The sequence below is a fragment of the Equus caballus genome, chromosome 5, assembly GCF_041296265.1.
Source record: "Equus caballus isolate H_3958 breed thoroughbred chromosome 5, TB-T2T, whole genome shotgun sequence".
Taxonomy (NCBI): Eukaryota; Metazoa; Chordata; class Mammalia; order Perissodactyla; family Equidae; genus Equus; species Equus caballus.
In genome coordinates, this window is record NC_091688.1 from 34,779,284 (window position 1) to 34,804,956 (window position 25,673).

At 45.9% G+C, this 25,673-nt stretch overlaps 1 protein-coding gene and 1 long non-coding RNA gene across 2 annotated transcripts; both read left to right on the forward strand.

Moving 5' to 3' along the window:
• The first annotated feature begins 1,964 nt into the window (after positions 1-1,964).
• LOC138924062 (uncharacterized) lies at positions 1,965-7,836 on the forward strand. The gene is made up of 4 exons (XR_011438626.1): positions 1,965-2,101; positions 3,219-3,391; positions 3,473-3,617; positions 7,731-7,836. It is a non-coding gene; the product is annotated as an uncharacterized lncRNA (long non-coding RNA).
• Positions 7,837-14,701: 6,865 nt separating this feature from the next.
• Positions 14,702-25,255, forward strand: LOC138924061 (neuroblastoma breakpoint family member 6-like). The gene is made up of 9 exons (XM_070266904.1): positions 14,702-14,845; positions 14,946-15,155; positions 17,132-17,234; positions 18,039-18,253; positions 19,320-19,371; positions 20,593-20,657; positions 24,029-24,265; positions 24,570-24,744; positions 25,123-25,255. The coding sequence occupies exons 2-9, from the start codon at positions 14,978-14,980 to the stop codon at positions 25,238-25,240; spliced, it is 1,143 nt and encodes a 380-aa protein (XP_070123005.1). The 5' UTR covers positions 14,702-14,845; positions 14,946-14,977; the 3' UTR covers positions 25,241-25,255.
• Positions 25,256-25,673: the final 418 nt, after the last annotated feature.

Below are 25,673 nucleotides of genomic sequence, written 5' to 3' on the forward strand. Positions count from 1 at the left end.
TGTACCCTCTTTATTCTTTTAGAGGTCTGCTTGGTAACGTGAAAGAGACGTTCGTCCAGTGCCTGAAATCCCCTTCAGAGTGTGTTCCCATTACAAGGGCTTGGGAATAGTCACCTGAAGTGAGCACACCATTTCTACTGTGGTCTTTGATTTTTTTGCTTTATAGGGATTAGCATACATGTTTCTGAAAATTGAAAAGTCAGGAGAGTAGAGGTAAGTATCTGAATTAGTTCCTTATTGATGCATATTAACAGATTACAAAAGCAGTGGTGTGAAACTTCACACATTTGTTGTCTCACAGTTCTGTGGATCAGAATTCTAGAATGATGTGGCTGCGCTCTCTGCTGACAGAATTGGTTGGTATGTCCTCCCCACCTGAGTAGGTCTGATATTGATCATGTTGTGGTTCTATGTCACCTGAGAGGCTGCCCTCATCATCCGCTGTTTATCCCTGTCCCTCTTTATTAATATAATTTCTGGCAGTCACGGCATCTTTCAGCTCACCAAGGTGGCTTAGGAGAAAGCCTAGCTCTGTGGAGCCCCAGAACTGACCTCTGCCATATGTTTCTCCAAGAGGAGGCTAAAATAACAGAGGTCTTCATCAAGAATGACCCCTATGAGGGCTGACATCCCCCAGTGATCAGAGCAGAGGAGAAAATCAAAGGACAAGGGAGACACTAAAAGTCCAGACTGGGAAGCAGAGTCCTCTTTGCGTCCCACATCACTTAGGAACTCTTCCTGGACACGGGGACGTTTCCCATTGAAAGGTGACCTTGGACAAGGGACTTGCTGTGCTCAAAGCTGAGTCATTCTTCTTACCAATGGGAGTCTCAGAGTCTCCATCCTAGGCTTTTTAAAATTTTTAAATGGTGAGGCTTTTTCCTTGTATGAGAATCTCCTTGGAATTTTTGTCTGAAATGTAGTTTCTTGGGCCTTGTCCCCATAAGTTTTGAACAAGCACCGCGTTGACTCTGACGTAGGGGTTCTTTAGCTCTGCAGCTGGTGCCCAGGGGTTAGAGCCCTGTCTGCTGCTTGATATCACGTTCAATCATCCAATACTGTAGTGGTCAATGCAGCTTCTGTACTTTACATTATACATTCTTCTCTATTGTACAGGGGATAGACGTGCTCAAAGCAGGCAATGAAATCATCCACTGAAGTATGTGTGGTCCACGGTGGAGCTGGTGTTTGAATCTTCCGCTGCCTTTCCTCAGGCTGTGCCTTTATTGCTTCCGCTCACACCTGGAATAGGATTTGAGTGGAAATGTGATTGGAGTCGAAGGCATCAGGGAGGGTTAGTTATTCTTGGAAACTGTTATTTACCCATTTGATAAATATTTACTGAATGGCTTCTCTGTCAGGCCCTTGTGGAGGCACTGGGGAGATGGGGCGAACGGGTGGACAGAGTGCCCGCTCTCTGGAAGATGAGCTTCCGGCACGAGAGCCAGACATTTTACAGATAATCATATAAATAGATTTTAATTTTGGCTGTGATAAATTTTATTTAATATTTCTGTGTTCCTTGGTCCCATGGTGTCAGCCAGGTGTGAAAACTGACTGAATATTAATAATAGGACTAAAGAACTATGGTAAAAGATTTGTCCCTGGAAAGGTTCTTCAGCCGTTTTTGTTTGAACAGTGGAAATCCTCATGTTTGATCCATTGGCTCCTGAAATTCAGCCGTGGGTTCCTGGAGGGTGTGGCAGGCACTCTGGACGGGAAGCTTGTGGCCAAGGCTTACATGGGGGCTCTGCTGTTGTCAAGGGTTGAGGGAGTGTGGGAAAATCTCCTATTCCCTCCGGGCCTCACTTTCCCCATCGGTAAGATAAGGTTGTTAGTCAAATTCTCCAATGTCCCTTCCTGTTCAGTTTTCTCTGCGTGGGAGACTGAGATGCATGTGGAATGTGCCCTGGGAACTGCGGGTGAGACCTGGCCTTGGTCCCTTCTCTGTGTGTCTCCTGTAGGAGCCTGAGCTGAGACCACATCTTGAAAACACAGAATTGAGGGAGCAGATGGAAGAAAGAAAGTCAGCAGGCTTGGAGGATGATGATAACCCAAAGAAGATTAAGGTGCTGGTGGAGGAGGTGCGTTGGCAAAGGAGGTGAGAATAAGGACAAGTTGAGTTCAGAGGAATCAAGGGACACTGAGGAATGAGTACAGCGTCCTCCACTCCTCAAGGAGCAACCTAAGCTGAGCAGTGAGGACTGGGAGAGTAACTTACTCCACAGGGAACCTGTGCAACAGCCAGGGAGACCCAAGGATGGATCAGGTTTGGTTTCTCCTGCTGGGGAGCACCAATTCCAAGAGGAGGAGGGTGGCACCCCCGGGTCTCTTCGCCAGACCCCCCAGCCTTGACCTCAGTGCTGCCCTCACAGTGGAGGCCCTCCAAGTAAATGTGGGCTTAGAGGGATAAGTGGTGTTTGGAGAAGGGTTGGAGATGTCCATTCTTACCTTAAGCAGTTGTGCCCTCGAGTCAGGAGGGGCCAGGGTAATGGGACCCTTGCATCTGAAGCAGTGGTAGTAATATTCTTTTGCATTTATAGTTGAATAAAGCTTTAGCCACAATATCTCTTAAATATTTGTTGAGTGCCTCATTTTCCTTATGCTGTGATAAGGACTGGGAGTTCGCCTATTGGTAACATTTCCCTAAGGAAATCAAAGCAGTGAGAGGAAGAACACGAACAGATGGTTTCAACAAAATGCTAGGTCTCCTCAACTGGGGAGTTGCGGCAGCCCAGATGATGGGAGGGTAGGCCAAGGCCATCTCTTCCTAATGACAGAGTGAACCATTGTCAGGAATCCCTCAGGACAATCCGTTCTTCATCAGAGCTCACCACAGGTGAGTGTCCTCAGACATGGAGAGTGTAGGGCAGACCCCATCCTAAGCAAGGGGATTTGCTCCATCTTGGGAGAAAGCAGAGCATCCCTGACAGGACATTGGGGACAGGAGTGTTGTTGAGATGATTGACGACTTCCAGCCGCTTTTGTTCAATCCGTTGCACAAATGTTGCTGAGAGCCTCCTCGAGTGCTTGACTCGGTGCTAGGGGTCATGAATGCAGAGATGAATCAAAATTATCCCAACTTCCCGGAGCTCTCAGTCTAGTACCAGGAAGTCATGAGAAGTGTAGTGGTGGTGGATTCCTTGGAGGAAGTGGCCAGTGCTACCCAGAGATGACCTCAGTGGTTTTCCTGGACCCCCTTCTGCTTTTTCCGACAGCTGGATGACCTGTCCTGACCCACGACCCTGAACCTCAGCCAGATTGCAGCCTCTCAGAACCAGTGCTTGGACTCCATGTTGGCTCCAAGCCCTCAACACTGCCAAAGTCTCCAGAGGAAACAGCTGGTGTCACAGCTACTGACTGTGTCCTGGCCAGCTGGAGAAATAAAGAGGCAAGTTAATCCGTCCTTTTCTTATTATTTCTTATTTTTCATTTTTTCTTGATGTAACTTTGGTTTTGTCACATTTTATAGATTTCAGGTATACATCATTATAACTTGACTTCTGTATATACTACATCGTGTTCACCACCAAAAGGTTTCCATTCGTTACCATACAAATGGATGGATTTTAAAGTCATTATGCTACATGAAGGAACGCAGACATGAAAGAATACAGGTATGGTTCCATTTACATAAAGTTGTTAAAGTGCCAAGCCATCTGTAAGGACAGTGGTTGCCTGGAGCTGAGGGTTGAGGGGGTGACGGACTGCAAAGGGACAAAGGAATGCTGTGAGATAATGGAAATGCCCTGCACCTCGATTGGGGCAGTAGTTTCATTAGTGTTTACGGCTGCTGAAATGCACCGAATTGTGTACTTTAAAGTGGTGCAGTCTATTGTACCTAAGTTCTACCTCAATGGCATTCATAGAGCAATGTACTGTATTTCTCCACATTAGCACTGAGTATTTAGAAAATGAAATTCAATAAAACACAATAGAGATTAACATTCACACATTCACAGTCATTAAATGCCTAAGAGCACATATAGTGAAGATCCCTGAAAACTGTTTCGGAGAGAAATTAAAGAACACTAGATAAAGAGAAAAATATATATCAATTTCATAGATTGGAAGATTCCATTTTGTAAGAATGTCAAATCAAGATTGTTCCAGTTAATATTGTAGCAGGCATTGGGAGGGGATTTACCAGCTATTTCTAAAATGTATATGGAAATCAAAGTACCTGTAATAGCCAAGACAGCCTTGAAGAAGAATTAACTGGAGACACACTTTACTAGATTTCAAAAGAATTAGAGGACACACTCTACTAGATTTCAAAACTCACTTTAAAGCTACAGTAATTAACACACTATAGTATCGGTGGAAGTAGACGCCACACAAATGTATCATGTGAAAGAGCAGAGTGTAAGAAATTGACTCCCACACATACAATTATTTGATTTTTTAAAATAAAGTCACCAAGACACTTCACTGGGATAATGAAAGATGTTTTAGGTAAAAAGCTCTAGAACGAATGAGTATGTATTTAGAAATAAATTAATATTCACAACTACCTTCTACCACACACTGAGTTAATTGGAGATGTGAAAGTTAAAATTATAAAGGTTTTGGAGGAAAAATGGACATATTCTCATAAACAAGGAATAAGCAAATAAATCTTAGACATAACACCAAGACACTCACCGTGGATGAAAATTTGAGGTCAAACGAAACTGGTTTCTAACGCTCACTCCTCTCCTCCCTAGACTGTGACCTTGGAGTATTTTTTAACCTTTTTGAGTTTTTTTCCTCAAAAGGAAAAGGATAAAACCTGGCTAATAAGATAGTGCATAGGATTAAATACGGTCACTTGAACAATAATAGACGCTAAGAACAAATTTGTCTCTGAGTCCTCCTTTACCCACTTTAAATGTGTAGACAGAAAGCAATTGGCAGAGAACAGACAAGATGTTCTAAAATAAGTATTTTCCCACCATTTCTAGAAAGAAGTCATGTATAGAGTACAAAGAATTAGAGGGGGGCAAGAGTCTTTTCAACAGCCATCCCCAAACCCGGAAGCAAGGCTAGTTTCTCTCTAAGACCAGAGATGGAAGTCTAGACCCTATCCAACCCCCACAGTCTTCTCTGTCTGGAGCGGAATGAGGAAGTCCACTAGGTTCAGAATAACCTGGACCCTTGAGTGTTCCTCAGAAAGACTCTCAATCAGTTCTTCAACTCCAAAGATATTGAACAAATTTTGAAACCAGGAGAGGTCAAGGAGAAACTGAAGCACATGACCAGGACTCTCACCTGAGTCAAAGCCAGGATAGTCATAAATACGATTTCCCAGATCTCTGCAACAGCACAGGGATGTTCCTTTGAAGTGACTGGCAGACCTGTGAATATCGGTCAGGAGGGATCCATATCAATTTATAGGACTCAAAATTCAAAAATATCCCTGTACCCTAACCCAGGAAAGTTCTTATTCAAAGCAATGTGGCGAAGAAAGCATAGGTGTAAATCTTTGTAGTCTTTGATTAGATAAGGATATCTTAGATGTGACAGCTAAAGCAAGAACAGTCAATGAATAAATAGATAAATTGGATTTCATCAAAACTGAAATCTTTTGTGCTTCAAAGGATGCTAATAAGGAAGTGAAAAGACAACGCACAGAATCAGAAAAAAACCGTTGCAAAACAGATATCTGACATGTGTCTAGTATTGACTCTTACAAGTCAATAATAAAAAGACAATCCAATTTATCAATGGGAAAAGGATTTGAATGGTCATTTCTCCATAGACGATGTACAAATGGCCAAGAAGCTCATGAAAAGATGTTTATCATTGATCATGAAGAAAACAGAACTGAAATCCACAATGAGATACCACTTCACACCCACTAGTGTGGCTGTAATTAAAAGATGGGCAACCACAAGTGTGGAGGAGGATGTGGAGAAATTGAAATCCTCATGCATTGCTAGTGGAAATGTAAAAAGGCACAAACGCTTTGGAAAACGGCATGTCAGTTCCTCAAAGTTACATACAGCGTTGACATAGATGTAGCAATTCTACTCCTGGGTACATAGGAAGAGAATTGAAAACCCATGGTCAAAAACAATCTTGCACATGAATATTCACAGCAGCATTACTCATAGTAGTAAAAGTGGAAACAACCCAAATGCCCTCAGCTGAAGAATGCACAAAATGGAGTATAGTCATAAAATGAAGTCTTATTCAAGGATAGAAAGAATAAAGTACAGATAGCTGCCAAAATGTGGATGAACCTTGGCAACATTATGGCAAGTGAAGAAGCCAGACACCAAAGGCAACGTGTTTTATGATTCCATTGAGAATAGATGTCCAGAGAAGGCAAATCCATATGGGGAGAAAGTAGATTAGCAATTGCCAAGGGCTGGAAGAAGGTGAGGAATAGGGAGTGACTGCCAATAGGGACGGGGTTTCTTTTGTGAGGTAAAGAAAATGCTCCAGAACGAGATGGTGGTGATGGTGTCACAACCTTGTAAATAGACCAAAAGTCACTGAATTGTCCACAAAACGGAGAATTTTATAGCCTGAAAATTACATCATCATCGTAAAGCAATGTGTCTTTGCACATTCCCACGTCCTGTATTTTCATTAGCAACGTGTCCCAAGTTAATAGTCAGTGGCCAGGATAGGATGCTGTTAGCCTGTTTTGAAATATGTCAGATGGAAATATATCGGATGGAAACATTAAAATCAGGAAGTTTTTGGTAGAAATGAGGTATAGGCAGGAAGCATGTACGTGGAAAGACCTGACACAGAGTGAACTGGAAAATGTGGGAGGGGGTTTGGGGTGGAGGGGCACTCTAGCTGACACCTGGCTCCAGCACTTAGAGCGAGGGCACTTTGGGCTAGTCTCAGACCCTCTCTGTGTCTTGGTTTCTTCATCCGCAAACCAGGGAAAGGCCACGCTCTCCTCACAGATCGATCGTGAGGATTAGAAGTAGTATGTACGTGAAATGCTCATCCCCAAAACTGTGAGGAAGGTCGATGCTATCAGTAGGTCCTCAACCTGACTGTACGTCTGAGCAACTTTAACAATAGATTCCAGGCCCCCTCAGCCCACTGAATCAGAGTCACTACAGATGAAGACTCTGGACTTGTATTTGTACTAACTCTCCCAGGTGATGCTTTTTTTTTTTTTTTTTAAATTTAAATAGGTTTAATTCCCCAAACCCAATAAAACTAAATGCAAGGTTGTTGAAGTTGTTTCTGCATTTGACCATGGAGTCATCTATGAAAATCAAATGTTTCAACTCAGAACTCTGATACACAGGAGTTCTAATGAAATAGTGAGGAAAGTGGTAAAATGTCGATACAGGAAGGCTCCAGACATAAGAAGCAACGGTGGGCTAGAGTTTGGGCTGAGAGGAAAGATGGCTTCCTGGGAGAGACAGGAATTCCTTCCACGTCGGGCCTCAGCAGCCACAGAGTGGAAGGCACTGGCAGGAGAGCTGGCACCGGAGATGGCAGAGATCTTCATCATAGAGTCCTTGGTGGCCTCAGAGCATAGTTGCCCCTTTGGTTATCTGCAGCTACCAGATGACCAAATGGCAGGTGCACCTTGGTGACCAGAGAAGTTTCTGGAATGCAGATTTCAGTCCCCTTGGGGAATTCCCAGAGCTATTTCAAAGGAATTTGAAGAGAGTTAGGGTTCTTAAGAAATTGGTAGGAGTACAGCCAGGAACATTCATCTTTGTAATATTGTTATAAGTCTTCAGTCAAATCCATTCTTCTTGGTTTTTCAGTGATCTTCTTACCACTTGTTGTGAGCCTATGATGCTGATAGAATTAATATTCCAGGTAAGCTTAACATTTTAACAGGGTATTCCTGTGGGATGTTTTGATCCAAAGAGGTGAATTTTTAATGGCAGAAATTTAGACGCTGCAAGGGTATGCCTCGGCAGAGGACCTCTAATTTCTCGCAACAGGTATTCCATCTCTGCTTGACATATATTTCCTTTTTCTGTTAAATTAATTTTTATTGCAGTAATACTGATTTATAACATTATATCAATTTTAGTGTACATCATTATATTTCAACTTCTGTATCGACTCCATCAGATTCACTACCAGAAGTCTAGTTGTCATCAGTCACCCAGCATATGTGCCCCTTTAGCCCTTTGCCCTCTCCCCTCCCCCCTTCGCCTCTGGGAAACAGCAATTTATTCTCTGTGTTTATATGTTTATTTGTTGTTGTTGTTGTTTTATCTTCCATGTATGAGTGAAATCCTATGGCATTTGACTTTCTCCGTCAGACTTATTTCGCTTAGCATAATACTCTCAAGTTCCCTCCACGTTGTCAAAAATGGCAAGATTCCCTCTTTTTATGGCTGAGTAGTACTCCATGGTATGTGTGTGTGTGTGTGTGTGTGTGTATCACATCGTCTTTATCCATTCATCTGTTGATGGTCACTTAGGTTGCTTGCAAGTCTCAGCTGTTATGAATAATGCTCCCATGAAAATAGGGGTGCATAAATCTTTTGGAATCAGTGAGTTTGTGTTCTTTGGATAAATACACAGAAGTGGACTACCTGGATTATATGGTAGTTCTGTTTTTCGTTTTCTGAGAGATCTCCATGCTGTTTTCTATAGTGGCTGCCCCAGTTTACATTCCCACCAGTAACATACGAGGGTTCCCTTTTCTCTACATCCTCTCCAACACTTATTTTCTTTTTCGTGATAGCCATTCTGACAAGCATGAGGTGATATCTCATTACGGTTTTGATTTGCGTTTCCCTAGGAATTAGTGATGTAGAACGTCTTCTCAGGTGCCTATTGGCCACCTGAATACCTTGTTTGGAAAGCTATCTAAGATCCTCCGCACATGTTTTAATTGGGTTTTTCCTGTTTGTTTTGTTGTTGTTGAGTTGTATAAGTTCTTTCTATACTTTGCATATTAGCCCCTTATCTGATTTATGATTGGCAAATATCTTCTCCCAGTTGGTAATGGTCTTTTCATTGTGTTGATGGTATCCCTTGCCATGCTTAATATCCCAAGAAATAAAAGGGGGACAGTTTTGTCTCGGTGTTTTTAGACACACACATAAGAAAGAACGGTGAGAGTTATGCTTCGATATTTTTTGGAAACAGGTCACTATCAGCAGAAGGGCAGACAGCTATTGGGAGTGGTGGCTGAAAGGTGGTCCCCAACAGTGGTGGCCTTTGGAAGAGACCAGGCAGCCTTGGGTATCAGCACGTCCTAGGCAACTGGAAGGCAGGGGCTCCTCAGATTCCATGACACCCCCACCTTCCAATTGTGTTATTGCAACACCAGACCGTTAACTGGCGCACTGAGTCCTCTCTCCATCACTCCTGTCTGACTCTGAGCTACAGGTGGTGCTTGGGGCTCTGAGCTCTGAGATCTTCAACCTTGTTGTGGCAGTTACAGACTCTCAAGTGTTGTGGGGTATTGATCAAGTTGTCCTCAACAGTAAGTTAAGAATTCCTGTTTGGTGTAGTCTCATTTGGTTACTTTTTCATTTGTTTCCCTAGCCTGAGGAGATATAATATTCAGCAAGGTACTGCTAAGACCAGTGCCAAAGAGTGTACTGCCTCTGCTTTCTTCTAGGAGTTTATGGGTCCAGGTCTTCCATTCAAGTCTTTAATGCATTTTGAGTTCATTTCTCTGTGTGGTGTAAGATAAGGGTCTACGTTTGTTCTTTTGCATACGGCTGTGCAATTTCCCCGGGACCATTTATCAAAGAGACTTTCCTTCCCTCCTTTGTATGGTCTCCGCTCTTTTGTTGAAAATTAGCTGTCCGTAGATGTGAAGGTTTATTTCTGTGCTCTCCATTCAGTTCCATTGATCTGTGTGTCTGTTTTCCTGCCACTATCATGACGTTTTGATTAATATAGCTTTGTAGTATATTTTGAAATCAGGGAATATGATCTCTCCGGCTTTGTTCTTTTGACTCAGGATGCTTTGGCTCCAGGTGAATCTTAAAATGATTGACTTGTGGGTAGGAAACACTGAACCGTATCACTTTTATGCAAAAGACAAAAGCAGGGCAGAGCAGAACAACAAGGATATTTTCAGTCAAGTCTCTAAAGCAGGGGAGAAACTGTTGGAGCCCTCTAGAATGGAGAGGACCTGGCCCATCTGATTTCATTTTAATTTCATCCATTTTATAGCAGAGACATGAACCCTTGGGAAGATATCCTGAGGTAAGTGAGAGTCCACCTTGAAAATGGTGGGAGCCCTAATTTCAAATTCTGGCCTTCTTTGAATAGAAGTGAAAATTAGATTTTGCACATGGATGAGTCCAGTCTTCTCTGAGTCTGTCACCTTATGAAATAAATCCTATTACTCGTTAAACTTCAACAGTGGCATTTAAGTAAGAAAATCTTAGAAATATACTAGCCGTCTAACAAAACACCAGAAAGTTAGCAAGTCCAACTCCATTCGAGTTCAGTACAGTTGGGTCCACTATATCGCAGACTTTGAGATGTAAAGAAAAGAATGTCGGGTCCAACTGACATGAAAAGAGACATCTCTTTAAAGCTTTACATGCATCTCAAACACCAAATCTTTCCACAGTGTGGTTGGAGGATGGTGTAGGGTAGAAAGAAGATGAGCTTCAAAAGCGGTTGATGCGGTCCTCTGTCCTTTACCTTGACATAAATGCTCTGTGGTACTTGGGCAGAGGCATCGCACCCTCAAATCAAAGTACTGGATCAGCTAAACTGAAGAGACCAATGCTACCGGGGGTCTCCCAAGTCTCATCTTCACAAGACCCAGGTGGGAACAGATGACAAGAGTGTGAAGAGGGTGTTCAGGGTACAACTTTCCCTCCCTGCCTGTCCTCCTCTTCTCAACCTCAGCTTCTCTGTCTCTGAACCCCATTGCACATGTCCCCTGTGGGTGATCGACCATCCCTGAACCATGACCTTGAAATTCCACGTTCTGGTAGAGGAATATAACGGCAGGTCAGTAGCATGAGGACAGCTCGAAGGGATCTGTCCAGCAATAATCCATAAAACCTGCTCCGCATCCCTGTTCTGTTCCAAACATGAGTGAACTGAATGAAGACAAGAAATAGCATCAGGTTGACAAGTGTTTGCAAAAGAAATGGGCACTACATGTATTCAGGATAAACTCACAAACTACTGTGATCATTTTCAGAGCTGAAAAAGAGCTCTTGTGGGGTTACAATTCATAATATGTGGATATCCGGAAGCAACAAGTAGGAAAGATAGTGTTTATGGACATTTAAAAAACAACCACAAAAGCGGCCCACACATAGAGAAGGATTTTAGGAGGTAGAGATGTCACACTGACTTAAGTTTGAAGATAAGCCAACATGCTGCCCTAGTGAGGGGCAAGAAGTCGACACAACACAGGGATGCAGCAAGAGGAGTATTGTGAGTCAGGACAGAGAATAATTTTTTAACGAACTATTCATTCACTTAGTGTTCCACTCTGCTTTTGTCCCTTTTAATGGATGTAGAAAAAACTGGAGAAAGCCCAGCGAATAGCAGCATGAGAGTCTAAAAGTTTGCCATCTTTCACGTATGGGAAAACCTTAAGATCGGTTTACATTTAGATAGAAAGTGGGGTGACTTCGTGACGGTGCTTCAGAAAACAAACCTTGTTGGGACACTGGTTTCTCTTTCTGTTTTGAGATGCACACAGGAATGGGCACTGAGAACTATGCTTAGATATTTTCTGGAAAGAGACAGGTCGGTAGTGTCAGCACGAGAGTAGACAGCTGCTTTGGGGTGATGCCCATCAGCAGTGGCCTTCAGAAAAGGCCGGGCAGCCTGGGGTAGCAGCAGGCCCTAGGTAACTGGAAGGCAGGGGCTCCTAAGATTCCATGACACCTCCACCTTCCAATTCTGTTATTGCAACGCCAGACCGTTAACTGGCACGCTGGGGCCTCTCTCCATCACTCCTGTCTGACTCTGAGTTACAGGCGGTGCCTGTGGCTCTGAGCTCTGGCATCTTGAACCTTGTTTGGCAGTTCCGGACCCTCAGCTGTTGTGGAGTGCTGATCAAGTCGTTCTCAACCGTGAGTTAAGAAGTCTTGTTTGACGTAGTCCCATTTGTTTCTTCTTTCTTCTGTTTCCCTTGCCTGAGGAGACATGATAATCCAAAGGATACTGTGAAGACCAATGTCAAAGAGTGCACTGCCTATGTTTTCTTCTAATTTTCTGGTTCAGGTCTTACATTCCAGTCCTTAATGCATTTTGAGTTAATTTTCTGTGTCGTGTAAGATAATGGCCTACTTTCATTCTTTTGCATGTGGCTGTCCAATTTCCCAGTAACATTTATTGAAGAGACGTTCCTTTCCCCACTGTACGTTCTTGGCTCTTTTGTCAAAGATTAGCTGTCCATAGATGTGAGGGTTTATTTCTGTGCTCTCCATTCAGTTCCATTGATCTTTGTGTCTGTTTTCTTTCCAGTATCATGATTTCTTTTTTTTTTGAGGAAGTTTAGTCCTCATCTAACATCTGCTACCAATCTTCACCTTTTTGCTGTGGAAGATTGGGCCTGAGCTGACATCCGTGCACATCTTCCTCTATTTTCTTTTCTGTAGGACCGGTGCCACAGCATGACTTGTTAAGCAGTGAGTAGGTCCACATCCTATATGCGAACTGGCGAACCCTGGGCCGCTGAAGTGGCACATGTGAGGCTCAAAGCACTCTACCTGCCAACGGGCTGGCCCCATAATGTTTTGATTAATAGAGCTTGTAGTATATTTTGAAATCAGGGAGTACCATACCTCCAGCTTTGTTTCTTTTGTCTCAGGACTGCTTTGGATGCAGGTGCTTCTTATAATGATTGACCTGGGGGTAGGAAACATGGAGCTGTATAACTTTTATGCAAAAGACAAAAGCAGGATAGAGCAGAACAACAAGGATACTTTCAATCAAGTCGCTAAAGCAGGGGAGAAACTGTTGGAGGACTCTAGAATGGAAGGGGACCTGGCCCATCTGACTGCATTTTAACTTCATCCATTTTATAGCATAGACATGAGGCCTTAGGGACATACACCTCAGGCACCAGGCACTCCACCTTGACAACAGTGAGAGCCATAATTTCAAATTCTGGCGTGCTTTGAGTAGAAGTGAAATTTACTCTTTCTGCTCATCAATGAGACCAATCTTCTCTGAGTCTCTCACTTTACGAAGTAAATCCTGTCATTATTCATTCAAACTTCAACAGTGAGGTTTGAAGTCAGAAAATCGTATAAATATTCTAGCCACCTAACAAAACACCAGAAAGTTGGCAAGTCCATTCCAGTTCAGGAGAGTTGGGCCCACTAGACCACAGACTTTGAGACATAAAGAAAAGAATGTCACATCCAACTGACACCAAAAGAGAGATTTCTTTAAAGCTTTTCATGGCTCTGACACACCAATAGCATTCCACAGTGTCGTTGAAGGATGGCGTGGCGTGGGGAGGAGATGAGCTTCCAAAGCGGTTGATGCGGTCCTCTGTCCTTTACCTTGACATGAAAGCTTGGTGGTACATGGCCAGACCCATTGCGCCCTCAGCTCGGGCGAGTGCAGCAGCTAAACTGAAGAGACCAATGCCACAGGGGGTCTCCCAGGTCTCCTCTTCACAAGACCCAGGTGGGAAGAGATGACAAGAAAGTGAGCAGGGCATTCAGGGCACCACTTTCCCATGCCTGCCCGTGCCTCTCTTGTCAACCTCAGCTTCTCTGTCACTGAACCCCATCACACACATACACTGTGGGTCATCCACCATCCCTGAACCATGACTTTGAAATTCCACATTCTGGTAGAGGAATATAACCGCAGGTCAGTAGCATGACGACAGCTCGAAGGGATCTGTCCAGCAACAATCCATCAACACTGCTCCGCGTCCCTGATCTGTTCCAAACATGAGTGAACTGAATGACGACAAGAAATAGCATCAGGTTGACAAGTGTTTGCAAAAGAAAGGGCCACTACGTGTATTCAGGATATACTCATAAACCACTGGATAAACTCATAATCATTTTCAGAGCTGGAAAAGAGCTCTTGTGGGACTAGAAGGCATAATATGTGGATATCTGGAAGCAACAAGTAGGAAAGATAGTGTTTACAGACATTTAAAAAGTAACAACCACAAAAGCGGCCCACACATAGAGAAGGATTTTAGGAGGTAGAGATGTCACACTGATTTAAGTTTGAAGATAAGCCAACATGCTGCCCTAGTGAGGGGCAAGAAGTCGACACAACACAGGGACGCAGCAAGAGGAGTATTGTGAGTCAGGACAGAGAATAATTTTTTAACGAACTATTCATTCACTTAGTGTTCCACTCTGCTTTTGTCCCTTTTAATGGATGTAGAAAAAACTGGAGAAAGCCCAGCGAATAGCAGCATGAGAGTCTAAAAGTTTGCCATCTTTCACGTATGGGAAAACCTTAAGATCGGTTTACATTTAGATAGAAAGTGGGGTGACTTCGTGATGGTGCTTCAGAAGACAAACTTTGTTGGGACACTGGTTTCTCTTTCTGTTTTGAGATGCACACAGGAATGGGCACTGAGAACTATGCTTAGATATTTTCTGGAAAGAGACAGGTCGGTAGTGTCAGCACGAGAGTAGACAGCTGCTTTGGGGTGATGCCCATCAGCAGTGGCCTTCAGAAAAGGCCGGGCAGCCTGGGGTAGCAGCAGGGCCTAGGCAACTGGAAGGCAGGGGCTCCTAAGATTCCATGACACCTCCACCTTCCAATTCTGTTATTGCAACGCCAGACCATTAACCGGCGCGCTGGGGCCTCTCTCCATCACTCCTGTCTGACTCTGAGCTGCAGGCGGTGCCTGTGGCTCTGAGCTCTGTCATCTTGAACCTTGTTTTGGCAGTTCCGGACCCTCAGCTGTTGTGGAGTGTTGATCTAGTTGTCCCCAACGGTAAGTTAAGGCTTCCTGTGTAAACACCCCTCTGGCCTGATGAAACCTTTTTGTCTTTGCTTGTTTTTCACTCATTATATGTTTGGGTTTCTCTGCCCAGTCTCTGACTCTACCTCTTCTGCCAACATCACCATGGCCGTGTGTCCTCACGCTTTGTCTGATCCGAGGGCAGAGGTGACCCTCCAGGAGTCCAACCAGGAATTGCGTTCACAGCTGGCACAAAGCAAGCAGGACTTCCAAGCCCTCATGGAGGAATTCCTTGTATCCGAAGCTGCTGCCTACTCCCTGGCCACCGAGCTGCAGAAGCACAGTAAGTCTCCCAGGGCCGTGCTCCCCAGATGGGTGAGTGATCCCTGTCTGCCCTCTAAGACACTAAAATTTCTCCAGACTTTAGCCTCTGGTCCCTTTGTCAAAATAACTTTCATTCTGACCACAATCCAGGAAAGTCAGAGGTAGGTATTTTGCCCTCATTTTGCTGGGGATGGAGAAACTGATGCACAAAGAGTTTAGCAACTTTTTCAGATTTGCAGTGTGGTATAGGGCGGCTTTAGAATTCGAGTCCCAGACATCGATTGCTGGTGCAGCCACACAATTGCGTCTTCCTCTCAGGAAAGGGCTGCACTGTTTCTCTCAGCATCCTCTCTGTCCTTTACCACATCCTGCATCGCTCTTGGCCTAAATGTCTGGGACAAGTGAACTCCCTCAGGTCAAGCTTCTCTGAGGTCCCATGGGCAAAGCACTGTGCTACTTACAGTGAGAAAACAGATGATAGTAGCTGCTTTATAGGAGCTTAAAGATGAATATGCTCCTCACCGAAACTGTGCTATCCAGGAGTGACACCATCAAGACAGGGAATGCCCTGGTGAGAGGGAAGCCCTCTCTTCCAGGGCACGGGCTCTTCTTCCTGAGTCTGAGGAAGACGTTTGACACCCTGTGGTAAGGTTGGGGCTGTTTCTATGGAAACCAGAGAATCTGTCCCACCACCTGTGTCTCCCTCTCAGCTGGTGAACCCTCAGGGACGCAGGGCAACCAACAGGTCCAGGTGACCTTGAGAGTCTGGGCTATGAGACCTGTGGCCAAATTGAGGCCACAAAGTGAGGTAGGTGGGGGAGACCACTAGCCCCAGGAAAACTCAAGCCAGTGTGTGAGGCAGGCCCTTCCCTGCCCCAGTCAGCCTCAAAACTGGAAGCTCGATTGCCTGCTCAGTGAGACTGGGCTGTAGTGACGACAAGAACCGTGACAACCAGGGCATGTGCACAGCAGAGTGTTTAGAAGGATCTTGACAACTCGGAGCCTGAATTGGGGTCGTTTCCTACAATTGCTTTTCAATAAGCCATTGAGGGGGGAGTAACTAAAATGAGTGACACAGAGAAAATCAAAGCCTGCCATTTAAAAACTGAAGAGATGAGCTTTCAGGAAAGGACAAACGAAGTTTTATTTACATCCTGCCTTAGAATCACAGCGTAACTGTAGGAAACACATTTTGAAGCTGATGAAGAAGAAAGATATCACTTAAGACCTGGGTGTCAATGTAACACGGTGCAGTGGTGAAGAGCATGGACTCTGGGCCAGTCTTTCTGGGCTCCAATCCAAGCTGTGTGTCTTTCTGTGCCTCAGTTTCCTCCTCTGTTAATACGGTGCTGTCCTGGTACCTACTTGTTTGAGTTGTTGCAATGCATCACATGGATGATTTCTGTAAGTCCCTGTCACAGGGTCAACACTATTTGTTAGTTCTTCCTTCTATTGCTTTTAATTTAACACAAACTTTCTTAGTATCTGTGCACGTTTCCTTCAGAAATTTATGGGCAAATGCATAATATTTTACAGGGTTGAATCCATATAAATGTCTTTATCTTGGATGTACTTGACCTTGAAATTCTGAGCTCAAGGGAACCAACAGTCAGTAGAGTCCACCGGGCCTTCCCAAGCACACAGGCAATCGCTACTGCACGCGCCTGCTTGGTGTTTCACTTAAGAGGCTGCGAGGCTTGGTAATGTGACTAAGGCCCACGACTCAGGGTCAGTCTCAGGGATGGGAATTCTGCCTCTGTCAAATAGAAGTTAATGTATCTAGATACTTTCTGTGCCTTGGAGCTTCTCTTTCCTCAGCTCTAAAATGGGGAGTAACCCAATGCTGTGTAGTAGTTTGGAGGCCGAGGAATAAGATGCAGAAATCCCAGTGTGGAGCCTGGTACTGGGCATGGACCCTGCTTCCTCCCTTGAAGGCAGTGACCACAGCAGCATGGCCAGCTTTCCACTGAGGCAGGGCTCTCTGTCCTTTTTCAGAGTGTGGAGAGTGCAAAGACATCATTGAATCCGTGCTTGGGGACAAGCTGCCTTTTGAGGAGGGGAAGCTGGCAGAGAAGTCAATGCTAGCCAAGAAGCTCAGGTAAGGAGGGCTGTGTGGGGGTAGGCTGGTGGGTAGCTGTGGGAAAAGCTGAAGTGGGGCAGGGAGCAACTTTGGGCCAAGAGAAGGCAGAAATGTACGTGGCAGGCACTTGTGTTCAAATGTTTATAAAGCAACTAGGGAAAAGTAATTGGAAAATTATGGTCTCCAGTTATTCAGAGGCTCACTTACTCTTTTTTTTCAAAACTATAAATTTTTGAACTGAAATTCACCAAACACGAATTTGCACAAATTGAGGTGAACAATTCGGTGGCATTTAGTACGTTGACAGTGTTGTGGCATCACCCGCTCATTTCCCTTTAATCACAATCACCGCCTGTCTCACGAGGGCTTGTTGTGTTTTCTTTCTAAAGAATTCTGTCTCCTTGACCCTGTCATTCTCGTGTTCTTTCCAGCTAACCCAGCTGTGCTCGTGCACATTTCTGTGTCTGGCTTTGTGTCCATTCACTGCAGAATGCACCATGTGTATTTCAACATAGAAGTGGGCATGGCTGAAGGGGTTAACTGAAGAGACACGTTTTTAAAACAGGATTAGGAAGACACCTTGTTTTGTTGACAGCAGAAACAATGAGTAGGATGTCCAGGAATCTGACAGGAGCTCTCTCTGATACAGAGGAAACCTGTGCTTTACCTTCCTCTTTCTCTTTGCCACAGGCAAGTCGCCACACATCGGCCAGAATTCTCTGAGGACTCCTTAGGGGCAGTTCTCACAGAAATCTTGAAAATCTTTAGAATCTGTCACTCATCCCTTTGGACTCTCAAGTCTTCTCTTCTGTCCCACCTTAGGGAATCCAATCTCCTAATTCAAGAGCAGGAGCAGCAACTGGCCTATCTGCGGCACAAGTTACAGGAAGGGCGAGAAGTGTGGGCCCTGCTGAGTCAGCACCTCAATGACCTGCTGACACACAACGGCTCTGACGACCACCAAGGGCAGGCCTTCTGCCAGCAACTGGCTGAGGGATATAGGCTGGCCAAGCACCTTGCCCACATACTCGGCCCAGGTAAGGTGGCCACAGGCCCTCACTGCACTGAAATTCTCCAAGGTGCCTGGCTCACAAGACCCTCCACACCTCCCCTCGTAATGTTTTGACAAGCTGTGCCAGTTTGCGTGTTGCACTTGGGACCGTGGTAGGACCAGGACTGGCTAGGTGGGCGCAGAGAGCAGATATGCCCAGGGTGGAGGTCATAGTGGTGCAAGTGTCGGCTTCCTTCCTGATGGACTGTGACCTTTAGGGCAGGAGGCCACACCTACCTACTGTCAGAGGACACAAAAGAGGACGTGACAGGAGGCAGCTTGTTTGAGTGAAAAGAGCCTTGGACTAAGGGTGGCCATTCCCAGGCTCCAGCCTGAGAGCTGACGGTACTAACACTGGGTGAGAGATTGATTTTTACTTCATCCGTATCAATCTCCTCAGCAGTAAAATGGATCCAATAATCTGTTCACGGTAGCTTTAGTCATCAAACGCAGGAATGTCTATGAATGCACTTCAGAACAAAGCAAGCCCCTCGCTCTGTGGGGTTGGGCAAGGTACTGGATGTGGTAGAACTTGGTGGTAGAGAGTTTAGACTGGAGACCTTTCCGTAGAGAGAATTTCCCTCCACAACACACAGAAGCCAACTTGGAGGGCCCTTAAAGTCCCCAGATGAGGGGTGTTGGCTTGGGTTCTTTCTTGTCTCCTTAGAGAAAGGACGAGGTTCTCTGTGAGAGCTGGGAAGGGATATAGGGCCTGTGCCTTTGGCAGGATTTGTGGCAGAATGGAGCACGCAGTCGCAGAATTCAAGATGGAAGCTGGACAAGTACCCAGTGATATGAGGAACAAAAGACAGCTTAAACTTTTGCCCAATTTCAGGCAGAGTCTGCAATGATGGTGATCCAGCGGATCACAGACACACCGCCTGATGAATCAGAAACCCATGCTGGGGCAATGCTTTCAAGACAATGCACTAGGACTTCAAGACCATACGGACTCCTGCATAGATATTTATGTCTCTATGGCTGTTGAGGTCACTGCGTTCATAGAGGTTAAAGTGGGAAAGCTAACTGGACATTTCTGAATTTATTTGCAGGGAATAACGAAGACAAGGAAGATGAAAAGACACAAGGCACACTCACTCACAGGTGACAATGAATAATCTGGTGCCGGTAATGGGCGGGGAAAATGTGGAGATGGTCTCAGAAAGAACAGTAAGTGAGGGGAACAAAGTCACAAGTGCCAGAGGCAAGAGAAGGAAACGTGGAGGTTGTAATGATTTAATTCACTCAACCAACAAGGAAAAGGCTCTGTTAACTTCAATGTCACTCGTCTCTATGGACCTGTAAGTCTGACACAAGAGAACGCAACACCCTTAGGAAATCATGCACATAGAGAAAAGGTCTATTCTCTCCTGCAACAAAAATCAGGGTGAGACACATATCGAACTGCTACGCATTAATGATGGTCTCTCAAAGGAAGTAAACTAGCAGTGCAAAAACTAAAGGGATGATTAACCGCATTAAACAACAAAAATGCAGTGAGATGAGAAAAATGTACCTGTTCTGTAAACAGTCAGAGAAAGAAGCATAGAATGGAGACCACCATGGGGATTATACAATGAAACAAGAAGGGACTTCATTTGAAGGGGAAATGTGATGATCTCAGATATACGAACATCAGGAAGTGCTCACTATCCCCGTTTCCCCACGCAGACAACCACCAAGTGTCCCATGTCGTGACCAAAGTCCGCATCATGCCCCAATTGGTACTAAAATACATCCGAAAGCCCAGCTTTCTCTGCGTTTACCCTCATGCCAGAGTCAGTTTACCCTTGGCTGCTTGGTTTATGTCCTGCCCACTTTATGCAATACTATTCATGCCACCCTTCTTCTTTTCTGAGTTTACGTTTTTCATGTCTCTCATCTCCTGGTATACTCAATCCTCTTTCTCATCACATTTTTTCCCTCTTTCTCATAATCTTTTCTTTTCCTCCATCCTCTAAGCTATCTCTGCTGGGTCCTTGTTCCACTTGTCTTTCCCTCTTTCTCTTTTTCTCTCTAATGGTCTCCCTCTCTCTCCTGTTCACTTTCCAACCACACTCTCTTCCTAGACAGGGCAAGTTTCCTTTTTCTCTCTTCATGGGTGCCTTAATTCTGTTTTAGGTGATCCCACTCTCATCCTTCCCATCCAAACCGTCCCTTGGTTTTTGTCTTTCCTAATGCCTTTTTTTTTATCTTCACTCATCTGTACCCCAACACCCTCAGCAGCAATCTGCTCTATATGAAAGATAATGGATTCCCCAAGGACTGCGTGAATAAATATTTTGTTTTTTGTTCCATTGAACATGACCTGTCCTCCTCCTACAGACCTTACAGTGATTCTTCATTGTCATTTGACAGACACGAAATCTTCCAAACCCTGGATGCAGAGGGTGAGTACTCCCACTGTAAATGGCACAAATTCCTTGCGGTTTTCTGGTAATGTCTATGTTCTTTGAATCCAGCACCCTGCATTGGCTGAGAGGTGCATCCCTGCCAATGGGTTCTGTAGACTCCTTCTAGTTTGAGTTGTGCTCCTGAAGTTAATTTTAAGAAGCATCCTGTGGTCGGATAATTTTCTTCTTCTAGTCTCAACTCCTGTCACCTGGCATTTCTCACAACTGCAGACTGTTCCTATCAAGTCAGGTTCAAGAGGGGAAATAGAGGGATAATGGAAAAGTCTCAGCCATCATTTTGTTACCTGGAGGAATTTGTGAAAAACATCTCTTTTCCATCCTAAGAATTCTCATACTCATGGAATGATGTTGCTACTTGTATTTCCTGAGTAGTTTTGTACAAACTCTCTGGCTTTCCACACAGGTTTGCAGTCTGCTCAATATTTGCAACATGTATTACATGGTTCCCAAGCTCAAAGTTTTTCCCCTGGGGTGCCAACCCGCTTCTGAAGCATCTGGATACGAGATCCTGAACACCAAATCCTGCCTGTTTCTGTGTTTTCAATGAAGCCAAAGCTCTCATTCTGATTTTTCATCCTCCACCAATGGCCATGGGTTTCGTCCTTTGTGCAACACCATTGATTTATTCCGTGTGGAGGTTGTAGTTTCAATCACGTGTCTAGTCTCGGCGGTATCATCTCATGTAAACTATCAACAGCCTGTGTACCTGATGGGGGTATTGGCCTAATTTATGAGCAAAGCACACAAGCTTCCCTATCCATTATCTCCAGAAAAGTCCTCCCTGGTGAGCAAGATCCCACTGGGGCCGCCATTTCCTCAAGCAGGGAGATTCAAACACAGTTTTCATCTCCTCTCCCGGAGGCGATCTTCCGGACTTCTCTTCTGGGCCAGGTGGTTGGATTGTTAGGAGCCTTTACTCATGAAATCATCTTGTAGGAAGAGCCAGAGACTCTGTGGTGTTCCTGACTCTCTCTGACTATTTCATAGTGAAATCGACCATGAACAACTTGTCCTTCAACCTTTTCGGGTCAGTAAGGACCTTTTCACACTGGACCATCCTCTTTCCTGTTTCCCCTTCTTCCCGAGGTGCAGAGAATCGAAGGCTTTCTGAGGATCACAACAATTCATGACTGAAAATGTCACACAGGTCTTTTGTGTCTGTTGTGTGCCACGCCCCTCAGCAAGTGGACACAATAACCCTGAGCTCCGTGGACACTATAACCCATTTGGTCCTCACAGGGCCACTCTCAATAGGTGAGGTATCTCATGTTGGAGCCGAGGGCACTGAGGCTCAGCAAGGTCACTTTGCTAGCCCCAGACCCCCAGTCAGTGCACAGTGGGACTGTGGCCCCCGTTTGGCCTGACTCCCCTGCTCAGGCTCTGTCTCCTGCTCTCAGCAGTCAGAACATCAGGGACTAAGCGGGGATGGTGCTCACCCTCTTCCTTGTGCTTTGTTCCAAACTATGTCAAACAATTTTAAACTTAAACAGAAAAGTTGGAAGACATCCAAAGAACTCCTGTTTCCACTCATGCCGATCTGCCAGCTCCTACCCTCTCAGAGCACTCCGTCCTGTGAGCAGAGCCAGCGGCTCACCCAGGCCCTCCCAGGGGAGCTGCAGCTCCATGAGGAGCTCTCTCCGTGGAAAATCAGCCAGGGCTGAGAGATCTGTCTCCCCAGCCCCTGCCCTCGGGGCTTTTCTGCTCTCACTTAGAGTTGTCCTGCCGCCCTTGTAAAGCTGCATAGCTCTGTCTCAGTTACCCTGACAGCCAGGTCTCGGTCCCCATGAGGAGGATGAGAAATGCTCAGACACACCTCAGAAGTGAGATGTGTGTGATGGGGCACGGCCTTGCCAGGCCATCGTTCAAAATGCAGCAGGAAAGGACAAATTGCCCCATGCAGATGGGCTGAGATAAGTGAAGAGATCACCTAAATTCTACACGGACCCGTCCTGTGTTGGGGTTCGCTGATGACAACATGTAAACAGTGTGTATGGCAGCAGAGGGGCTACAGGCAGTACAGGGTACAGCCCGAGAGAAGTCCTTGTGGAAAAAGACCTGGAAGCCAGAAGAGGCATGTGGTGCAGGGCTGGGGTGGGGGCTGGAGGGCAGGCTCATTCCAGAGGATTTATCTAAGGGAGGTGTGGGAAGTGATGCTGTAGAAGAAAGAGGGGCCAGAAGACAGAAGGAGGGAGTGCAAAGGAGGTGCAGAGTTGAGAGTGTGTAGCAGAGAGGGGAGAGGAAGTTCCCCCAGCAGAGCAGGCACAGGATGGGGCAGGATCTGGGGTAAGAAGGCGGGTGAGACATTTGCTGGTGAGAGAGGATGGAACCAGGGAACGCACCTTGAGGGAGGCTGGATGCAGCACGGACAGGAGTCAGGAGAGTCTGTGATCTGGAAGACGAAATGGCAACAGACACACAGAGACATTTCTATGGAACAGTGAACCCTTGGTGAGAATGAGGATGGCTAGAGGGCAGGAGAGAGGGGAGCCCACGCAGTGCAAAGCAGGCCCTGTGGGCCAGGAGCCCGCCTGAGTCTGACCTGGACTGGCCTGAGGCTATTTGAAGTCTTTGTTAGCCCCCTTTCTGAGAGTATGTGTTCATTTCACAGTCAAAATATTCACGTTTATTAGGGAGAACTGCCCAGCCCCCACCGAGGGGTGTGGGACACAGGATTGAGCGCTCTCTTACCTCCCTGAAGAACCACAAAGTCTGACTCTGTAGCACTTCTCTGTCCCTAAGTTTCCAATCGGGGACTCAGACCTCTACTACATGTCCTGTAGCTGCCGGTACCCTGCGTGGCTATAGATATTTACATGTGTGGGTGGGTGGAGGGCAGTCAAAAATTACAGACAAAGCTGCTCAAAAGGCCGCAGAACTGTACAAAACTTCGGATAACTCGGTCCCTGTTCTACGGTTTCCCAACTGTGTCTTCTACCGGCCCTGAAGACTTGTGGCCGTACTTCTCTCCCTGTTCTTTTCTACTGTGGGTACACATCAACATCGCTTTCTCCCCCATGTCCTAAGGCCTCTCTAGAACCTTCTCTCTAAGCTATAGGATTAAGTTAATGAGAACAGATTCACAGGCATGACTTCATCCTTCCATCCAAAGTCCTCTGGACTCAGTGGGTTTCTCACTTCTGGGACACTGCATCCTGTCACCTGCCATCTCAGCATCCCCAGGGACACACGTGAAGCTGACAGCTCCTTCATGTACATGAGGTCTGCCTTTTTTCTTTGGGTCGCTGGGTGGTCTCACTGACAGGCATGGACATTAGAAATGGGTGGGCTCCCAGGGCTGAGGAAAGGAAACCTGGGATTGGTCCCACTGAGCCCTCTTCTCCTTTCAGCTCCCACCCTGGAGGCCGGTCACCGAGGGCCTTTGAGGACAAACTGGAGTTTCCAAAGGCCAGAGCTGCAAGCTTCACAGACACAGCTGCAGCCAGGCACCCAGGTGACCAGTTATCTGCTGCTGCAGCTGGACCAGTTGGACTGTGGTGATGGCAAAGCCAGGCTTGGCCTTTGCTCCACCACCTGGAGCTTTAGAGCCCACGGTCCCTTCAGAAATCAGTGGCCGCTCTTCCAAGGTGAGAGAGAAAAGGGGAATACGAAGCTCTGGTCCATTGTTAGTCGTCAGAGGGTGGGAGCGGGGAGGTGATGGGCCTCTCCCACACCTCCTGGCAATCTCATCACTACTGGGTACTGTGAGTAAGATCAAAGAAAGAGAAAATATGAAAGTGTCGCCATGGGCCTCACCTCACCCATGGACTTTCAGTGGCCTTTCTTGTTCTGGCCACTCTGCTTATTTGATGTCCCTCCTGGGTGGAGGATTAAGTCCCAGTACGATCACGAATAACAATGGATCCTGTTGGCTGTGGTTTTATTTTTCAGGACTGGGTTTTGATGCTTCCCTCAGAGGAAAGAAACCTCCCAAGCTGGAGGGTGATGCTCTTGAGGGCTCAGCTGCCTTAAGTGCCCAGAAACAGAAGATTATCAAAAGAAAACTGCTCTTCAACAAGTGGAGGATAACATGCAATTTCCCCAGCCTTCAGCTGAGGGTACTGAGGTAATCACATCGGTGGCTCTTAGATGCACTTATGCCTCATGGCTCTCTAGCTAAGATTCTAGCTCAATCTCCCGCTGTGTCTTCTCTTCCTCATTTGTTCACTCCAACAGCTGATGCGACCTCTGTCTGGCCTTCCCTCTGTTTTCCATGGGGGCTGCCACCCTGCTAGGCCCTTCCAGCTCCATCTCGTTTGCTCTCTGAACTCTGCTGTGTTCCTGCCGCTGCTGTCCTGATATTCCCTCCCTGCTTTCATCTTAGCCACGGGGAAGCCTGAGCCCATGGTCCTCCTCATCACAAGAGCATCATTGATGCCGCTGAACACAAGGCACTTTGCCTGAAATCACACACTTTCTTCATTTCTTTGCCTTCCCTTCCCAGCTTCCCCAACTCCACTGCCTCTTTCTTCTCAATGAATCACTCACACATGGATCTTCCTCCTGAGTCATTTTGGGAATCTGACCTAGGACAACCCTTAACCGTGGACCTCTCCATGTGAAGAAGAAGAAGTGTTAAAACTGAGGACAAAGAGCCCAGATGACAAAAACCAAATGAGAACCTGGGTCACAGGTGGGAGTGCTGGACTGGCCTGGAGCCAGCTTTCTCCTCGGCCCACATGTGCAGGCCTGTGCTAATGTGCATGGGGCTTCCAGGGACTCAGCATCCTCACCTCGGGGCCTCATTGGAGCTGGCATTAACACTGCCCTGTAATAAGCACCTGGTGAAAATTTAATTAAGATCAGTGCCTTGACCTCCCACCTGGCGATTCTCATTTAAATGGTCAGGAGTGGGGTTTGGGCTTCAGTCGATTTCAAAAGCTCCCCAGGGATTCTAACATGCAGCTAGACGTGACAAGGACCATTCCTCTACGATGATCTCAGGTTCAGAATAGAAATGCCCAGAATGTGTGGCTGCTTCATTAAAAAGCCTGA

Bases quoted from the DNA above. Each gene is read 5' to 3' on its own strand.
- LOC138924061 (XM_070266904.1), top strand. From the start codon at position 14,978: ATGGCCGTGTGTCCTCACGCTTTGTCTGATCCGAGGGCAGAGGTGACC. The intron at 18,254-19,319 runs GTAAGGTGGCCA...ATTTATTTGCAG, and splicing joins TGCCCACATACTCGGCCCAG to GGAATAACGAAGACAAGGAA. The intron at 19,372-20,592 runs GTGACAATGAAT...CTCCTCCTACAG, and splicing joins CAAGGCACACTCACTCACAG to ACCTTACAGTGATTCTTCAT.